Consider the following 8,682-nt stretch of genomic DNA (forward strand, 5'->3'; position numbering starts at 1 on the left):
ACCATAGTTGTTCACTTCGTAAGTTCAAAAGGAATTTCATCTCAGAATTATATGGCAATGCAATAGTAGCCTTATACAATGGACAAAATGTTTTTGTTTCTTCGACGTGGGATATACATATGGGATATCACGGTTACATTTGTTTAATATGGGATATCACTGAAGGTTTAAAAGCTCTAAATAAATCATGAAGGTTTGATTTATTTGATTTATTAATAAAGCTTTTAAATTAAAATACAAAAGTAAACTTTGTACGGAACGAGACATGGTATATATCATCTTTTCTTGACATAATGGTATATATCATCTTGATAAGGTTAACTTTAATTTATGACAAAGTTTTGTGTGAGACTGGACTCACGTGAGACCGGGCTTAGCAATAAAAAGGCGCAGGTATGAGAAACCCGATCAAAGTCTGCGTGTCAACATTTTATAAAATTGATTATATTGTCTTATCCTGATAAAAAATATCTTATTCCTGAATAAAAAAGTCTTATTCCTGATAAAACTTATCTTATTCTTTTTTTTTTATTTTTTATTCTCGACTAACATCTTTATTTTCGTGCACAAAATAACATCGTGGTTTCGAATTATATATCATAATATTGTTTTGTTTATGACATTCTTGATAAAAATAATCTTATTCCTAACTAAAATTTTCTAATTCTTGACAAATATTAAACCAATTCATATTAATCTAATACCTGACAATAGGGCTGTTCAATTTCAGATATTCGATCCGAAAATTCGGATGTCTGAAATTTTCGGATCGGAGAAATTTCGATCCGAATCCGATCCGAAATTTTCGGATCGGATACCCGGGTTTTCGGATCGGATAGTCGGATTTTCGGATCGGTTGGTTTTTGGATCGGGTAGTTAAAATTTTTAGAAAAAATCCGATCCGTATCCGATCCGAAAATCCGATTTTTTTTTCGGATATCCGATCCGAAATATCCGAAACCTTAAAAACCGGATCGGATATCTGAAATTTCGGATCGGATCATCAGATTTTCGGATCGGAGATTTTTGAACACCCCTATCTAACAATACTAATCTAATTCATGACAATACTAATCTAATACCAAACAATAATAATATAATATCTGACATTTAGTTGACAATAGCAAGCCAATTTCATATCATTCTATTGTCAAATCATACGCCCACATCAAAGTTCTTGAGTAGCAGCAACCATTCTTCCACATATACCCTTGGAGGATTGATTGATTTTGATGCTCACTCTACCAGTGGCGGATCTTGAAAACTTTTCTTTCGGGGGCCGAATTAGATGTTCATTTCATAATTTTTTTTAATCATGCCTTAAATACCATATGTATATGTAAAATCTTAGATAACCCAAAATCACTATTAATTGTAAAATTTTGTTAATCTAATTCTTAAGAATATTTCATATCTTATGTAATTTACAAAAATAAAAATAATACATATAGAAAAAAAAAAAAAAAAAAAAAATTGGGAGTATAAGTATTGTATATGAATATTACATAACCTATCATCTATCACGTGTACATTGGAGCTTGTGCCCAATCAGCATATAGAATAGGAAAATTTATTAATATGTACTACGTACTCCGTATTTTAAGGTTTGGGCTTTAACAAATGCAATAGAATATGGAGTGGATTTGTTACTTGGGCTTTCTAGTTTCATAAATAAGTAAATATTAATTTTGTTGGGCTAAACTTTTAAGGGGAGCCAAGCCCCAGCCCGCCCCTTATAAGAATCGCCTCTGCTCTCTACATTAAGCAACTATCATGAAGATACAATTTCCAACAAAGAATTCTCGCAATCCCCTTAAGATCGGAAACATCCCCAGAAGAAGTGAAGAAGATGATGGAAGAGATGGAAAAAGATGGTGACGGTTACGAAATTCTCTGAGTTTTACGCCAGATTTGGGGGCAATAAAAAAGAGGAGAAAGAGAGAAGTGGAGTAGAAGATCTGGTCATTCTCCAGATCATCTTCATCTGCATTGCCGGCAAGGCGGCAAGTTTGGAGGTGCGAGAGAGGAGGCGGAGAGTAGTGGAGGATCGAGCCGCCATTGATGGGCAGGAGGAGAGAGAAAGGGGAAGAAGGATAATGAAGATGATGAATTTACGTGAGTCCGTCTCACCCAAAAGTTTACCTTAATTTATTTCTAACATACCTAAGGTGGGTGATTCTTAATAAGGATTAAAATAAAAACTCATGCATCACAAGGTAAGACTTATGATTTTCAATCTCTAATATAAAGATAATTTATGAAGAGACAACTAATGACATTGATAAAGTCCAAAATTGGTTTGTAAACCAATAGACGTATTGCAAATATAGTTCAATCCCGATTCCCAAAGGCCTTGCTTTTGAAAAATGTTTAGTCCTAAGGTCTATAATTTTGTATTATATGCCAAAGGAACTATATATATCTAATTATAATGATACGAGACTATTCTCAACTAAAATCAACATAATATAAAAAATTAAGCAACCAAAAAAACATTAATTATTAGAAATCAAACAAACTATTAGTTTTTAAACTTTTGGTCTTAAAACAACTAAATAATTCTCCTATATATATAGTTGCTTAAATTGGCCTATCAAATGCAACTTTTAAAGTTTTAACAACATTATTTACCATTTTAGTAGCCTTTGATGGCTTATCACCCACATCTATTGTATTCAATGAGCTACAAGCTAGTACTTGAAAGGCGACGGTAATTAAAGAACCACCTAAATATGAAACACTAGAACTCGAACTGGTTGAAGGTGCAACTCCTCCACCAACAGCATTAGGTGTGATTGCAAAACCAGAGGCAAGAATTGGAATACTTGAGCTGTTCATGCCACTAGTTACTCCTATCATGTTTTGTTCATTGATTGGTGCATACACTATTAATGATTCATATGGTCCCGTCATGATTTCTTGAAAGATCATTTCACTTCTCTCATTTAGATTCATAGGCTGCTTGACATGTCAAGAAAGATAATTGCAATTAACTTATTGATGGCAAAAAAAATCGCGTAATATGCAAGAAGTACATAAAAAAAAAAAAAATTCAAATGTTAATTTTATAATTTTTTGGCTAATGTGTATATATAATAATTATCACTTTAACCTAGTTAAGCATATATATATATATATTTTTTTTTTGACAAGAAGTTAAGCATATAATTACATAATAATAAGTTAGTTTTTATAATGAGAAAACCAACATCAGTAACATACATACTAAACTGTCAAGTTTTAGGTCAATGGAAGATGCAAGATGTGACATATTAATTACAAACTAATACATTGATCATAAAAATGTGAAATCTACGTATAAAGGATACCCAAATTGAACCACAAATCTTCGTGGCCAAATATTATCACTTTTGCCTTTTGTAATTTTTACACTTTTTAGTTACGTTCATCTCAAATTTAATTGTCACACTTCCTTAAAAGTTATGAACTCAACATAACTGAAATACATTTCTTTTCCAACCACCAATTATAATTAACATACAAGCTCGTACTCATTCAATTGAATTTTTTTTTTTTTTCATTATTTCCAGTGACATCTATTTTCTAATGAATATAAATATATAATTTAGAAAAGATAACAACTTGTTCATGAAATTACTACAACTTAAAGACTTAAGTGGCAATCAATATAATTTAGGATTCAAGCAAGGAGTAACAATTAAGATACTACACAAATTTTACTATAAAGAATCATGTAGTGAAACATATAGCATTACCTGCAAAATAGAGATAGCATTTATGGATTGAATTCCAGTTGGTATACGAATCATCTCATGCACAGGGTTTCCGTTGCAAAGGACATCCCACTGTACATATAAGTAAATTACAGAAATGAGTGGCATTAGAATATCAGATAGATAGTTCAACAATAAAAAAAAAAAAAAAAAATAGCAAAAGTGATATTGAACCTCTCTTTTAATACAATTTATGATCCAAATGTGTTTCTATTTTATGGTTGTTATATAATTGATCTTTACATTTACGAAAAAGTAAAAGAAAAAATAAAACTATATCTCTCTTCTTTCACGTTTTAAAACTATTTATAATTTTATCTTTTTATCTCTTTATGACACAAGAAATATACGATGATATCATTTAATATTGGGTTTCATTCCTAATACTAGTTTTAAAATTAAATTCCCTTTGGTGCCATTTTTTAAGGTATTCCAATTATTCTAGTCGAAAGATTTATAACTCGATTGGCCTATTATTTTAAGTTATTTTCACATAAAGAATCATGTAATCAAGATAAAAGGAAGGATAAGGAATATAATTGCACCTGAGACCGAGTAGTGTAATCACTCAAGTACTCAACAACTTTGTTGGGTGATGCAGGAACCCAAAATGAACTAGCAACTGAGATAACTATTCCAGTTGGAAGATCACTAGTTGTATTCTTTACCACGTCAATCTTAACTCTATTGCTTTTACATTCATATAGTTGATGAATATCTGCATCTTCAAATAAGGAGAAGGTAGAACAATATTTCTTGATCATCCTACGAGAGAGCATCACCATGCTTCTCCTTCCTAAAGACAATAAACGTACATAAATAAGAGAACAAAGGTATTGAAGAAGAAAAAAAAAATTGAAAAAAGATTTTAAAAAGAAATGAAAAAGATGATCAATGAAGTTAATTGAAATAACCTTGTGTAACATCTTTTGTCATATAAGAATAAAGCTCAGATGTTTTCTGAAGTGTAATGACCCATCTTTTAGCACAAAACCCTAATGTGCTTTTCACTTGATCGTCATAATTTGGATGAACTGGAAAGTTAAAATTGACTTCCACATGCTCTACGCATGTTACCTGTAAATTAAAGATGCTTTAATAAATGGTTAAGATACAATAAAGAATCAACCAATTAACAATCAATAAAGTATATCGATCATGAACTATTTGCCACTCACATTATTTGGAAAATTCATCCTAAAATATGATCCACAATTTTAAGATCTTATGACATTTTCCTCTTACTCCAGTAATTAATTAGTCTATGATCTTTGAACATAAGACAAAACTTTAATTTAACATTAAAAAATAATTGAGTATTATATTATAGCACCCAAACCTTGTCTAATTGAGCATAAAAACAACTAATCTTTATAGTTTTAGGATGTAATAATCAATAAAGCACAATTATTTTTTTAAAAAAATAATGTGTTTATGAAAAACACAAAACAATGGTCTTGTCATAATTTTAGGAGTCATACTAAGAGGAATTCACTATAACTTGTTTATCCTATAAGATAAGACATACATGCTTATATGTAAGAATGATATAATTTTCTCACAATATAATTATTAGGGATTTCAGTATCATCCCAATAATTTTTAACGCATGCAACACAATCCCTAAATTAAAAATAAAAAATCTTACCTTAGAGGCTCCATTAGGTAGTTCTTCAATCATCCATCCAGATGGATGCTTCCAGTAATGAATTGGGGCATTATGATGATTATCTCCAAACAAATTGTAGGAAACATTTACGATAATCCATAAACCTGTCTTAACTTCTTGGCAATGTTGAAGTAATGTATATTCCCTTGGCCGATTTATTGGTGGTAAACTATGCATTTTCTTGTAAACCTGCATTAATTCTTTTGATTTAGTTAAAAACAGTTAATTAAAAAATTTTAAGACTTGATTTTACTATAAGGGGACATATTACCAATTGTAGGGAGCCACTTCGATTATCTAATGAACCAGCTTCTATAACACTAACAGTTGTTGCCTTTGAAATAATAGTAGGAAAATTATCAACCAATTGATCCTATAAAATTAGAATGAAAACTAGATTTAATGAAACTTTAAATAAATAAATTTCATAATTAAATATATACTACCTCCGTTAATTATTATCTGAAACTTTGAAATATTTTATACTCCGTATGTAACAAAAAATACTCCAAAGTTGCAGTTGACATTTAACATAGGTAGTAGAAAGGATAAGGAAAGGATTTTGAACTTACTGTGTCTAAGAGGAGATCAACTAGCACTTTGGCATTCATGGGAACTATATCAGAATACTTTGAGTATTCCACTCTTGATTTTGGATCCCTATGTATCTTAGCCCCATGATAAAAATTGTCATAGTTGTTACTATCAAACTTGTAATGTCCATTGTTTTGAAATTTTATCCAAAAGGGATTATCATTCATGAAATGATCAATGAGCTCTTCCATGGCGCGTGCCGCATTCTTAGCGATAACTATCTTTTTAAACTCTGGATTAGCATCTAGCAACTTAACATAGTCAAGATTGTCAATATTGCCATTTTTAGCCAAATAATCAATTGTAGAAATAAGGTCGTCACTTCCATTTGGTATGTTGCATGCCAACCTTAGTTGAGGATTACCCATGAAATTTTCTATAAGATTGGTCACCCTTCCAATCTGCATAAAACATTAATGTTAAAAGGGTAATATTGTTAAAGTATGATGAATATCTTAATTTAATTGAGTTCACTTCCTATGTTAAACATCAAGATTTGCCAAAAGTAGAAATTACGACGCGTTGGTGTAAGATTTAAGAAAGACTTGAGACATTTATGACCTTCATAAATATTTTTTATGCAACATTTCCATCATGTTCTCAAGTTATTTATACAATTGTATGAAAATCATTTTACATGTCGTTTAATTAGCAATGTTACTAACCACACATAAGTACATAACATTTCATGAATATAACCAAGAATTAATGTTATTGTCACGATAGTATATAAAATCAAACACAATGTTACTAAAATTCCACAAGAAATTCAAAAATTATAAAGGTATAGTAAGACAAATTTAATTAGAAATAACTAAAGACACACTAAATAAAGCTTAAAATACGTAGAAAGTATCTTTTGCTTTAGCTCTTTGTTTTCTAATTGTAAATTGTGATGAATTCTTCTATAATTGTCTTTCCAAGAGGGAAGACCTTGACAAGAACGACATACCATGGTTTTTAGTGCTTCCCGGATAGCACTATTCTCACATTGAATGCGATCATTCTTAGAACGCAATAAAATATTTTCATTATGCTCATTTTGTGTCTGACAAAAAAAAAGAGTGGATCTTAAATTAAGCATACACATATAGCAAAAACTTTATCTAAATACAAAACATAAAGGTTTGTAAGAAATGTCAACCTGTATTTGAGTTCTCTTGTTCTCGAACCAATATTTTATATTTATAGGCTCCAATCCTAATTCCATCCCTAGTAGATGATGTTGATTTTCATCTGGGTATGGATATCCCTTGTAAAACCTTATTTGACAAGAAAAAATATAAGCTAGTCATTATTGTGAATCTAGTGATGTAACAATTTTGATAAATTTTGGCAATTTGGAAAAACAAAAAATCATTATTATTTGAGGACATACCCTTGAATAATTAAAAGATGCAAAAATTGTTATGATTTAACCATACCTTAGCTTCTTTCACACTAATTAAGGGCTCAATATTTTGTGTTTCAAGTTATTTGAGAACAACTATTAAGTAGATAGAATTAGGAGTACTATAAATTTTGTACCAAAGAAGATATGAATTGTTTCAACCATCCCATTAACAAGGTTTCTAGATAAAACCTTCATCTACTCCACACACACACACACATATAATAAAAAATAAAAAATAAATAAAAAAAAATTATCATCACTCTCATATTTTAGAAAAATTATATTCGAAACTAACATATTTGAAGGGGGGGAAGGAGGGAGGGGGGGGGGGGGGGAGGTGAGGAGCTGATTGAAACCTAAAATCCATTCTCCAAATAATATACAGGTATATATTAATAAATGACAAATGAGATACCAAGTTTTCTACAATAATATAAGAAAATTTTAAATAAAAAAGCACAATGGCAATAACGTATAAGGTTAAAAATTGAAAGCTCTAAGAGAGAGTATGGATCCTTACTCTTCCAGCCTTTGAAGTTGCTTAGGTGTGAGGCTATATTTGATTTTCTTCTCTTGATGATTATCACACCCTTCATTGTCCCTAGTGCATACACTTAGATGACCGTTGTTACCCTTACTCCCTATCTGGTATGCCATTATTCTTTTTATCTCCAACCTAAATACCACTATATTTTTTCACAAAAATTTTCTCATAAATAGTTGTTGTAAAGTTTCACATAGAGCAAATCACTAAAGACTTAGCCCAGTTTTGATTTTGTATCTATCAGATTCGAATCCGATCTGATATTTTTTATGTGCCATAAACTTTCAATTCTATGAAAAATCCATTCATTAATAAATCAAAAGAAAATCTTTACGGATTTCTACCATCACCCATCACAAGGAAACAAATCAGTTTTAAACAATGTCGTAACTTCCATAAAACATTAATTACATTCCCTTTGTCCCACAATATCGATCTTACACATTTTGATTTTTCACATTATTTGTTGTAGGCGTCGTTTGAAGTGCGCGTACTTGTTAGGGTATATTAGGATTTAAGTTCCTGACTGTTTGGGGGACCTTGAATAAGAGTTGATCCTATCTTTACGCTATTTTTTATGAAACAAGTAAGGAGTCGTCAATAAGTTTAAGGAAAACTCATAAACCTCGTTCATGCCTTTCTCCCAAGTAAAGTTCAAGGGATATTAGCACAATTTGTAAGTTTACCCATGCCCAAATTGGTCTACGTGTACCAGAAATGAGTTCGG

At 30.6% G+C, this 8,682-nt stretch overlaps 2 protein-coding genes across 2 annotated transcripts; both read right to left on the minus strand.

The window, feature by feature from the left end:
• Positions 1 to 2,541: 2,541 nt before the first annotated feature.
• LOC145618560 (homeobox-leucine zipper protein ROC8-like) lies at positions 2,542 to 4,923 on the minus strand. The gene is made up of 4 exons (XM_081673332.1): positions 4,670 to 4,923; positions 4,301 to 4,551; positions 3,738 to 3,827; positions 2,542 to 2,958 (listed from the first exon to the last, which is right to left on the minus strand). The coding sequence occupies exons 1-4, from the start codon at positions 4,689 to 4,691 to the stop codon at positions 2,581 to 2,583; spliced, it is 741 nt and encodes a 246-aa protein (XP_081529458.1). The 5' UTR covers positions 4,692 to 4,923; the 3' UTR covers positions 2,542 to 2,580.
• Positions 4,924 to 5,235: 312 nt separating this feature from the next.
• On the minus strand, positions 5,236 to 8,068 carry LOC145617005 (homeobox-leucine zipper protein ROC8-like). Its single transcript, XM_081671714.1, has 7 exons — positions 7,932 to 8,068; positions 7,163 to 7,280; positions 6,971 to 7,066; positions 5,997 to 6,419; positions 5,696 to 5,797; positions 5,404 to 5,613; positions 5,236 to 5,265 (listed from the first exon to the last, which is right to left on the minus strand). Exons 1-7 carry the CDS (start codon positions 8,066 to 8,068, stop codon positions 5,236 to 5,238), a joined length of 1,116 nt encoding a protein of 371 aa, XP_081527840.1.
• Between the last annotated feature and the right edge of the window lie 614 nt (positions 8,069 to 8,682).

Source organism: Chenopodium album, chromosome 26 (assembly GCF_948465745.1).
Source record: "Chenopodium album chromosome 26, dcCheAlbu1.1, whole genome shotgun sequence".
NCBI classification, from domain to species: Eukaryota; Viridiplantae; Streptophyta; class Magnoliopsida; order Caryophyllales; family Amaranthaceae; genus Chenopodium; species Chenopodium album.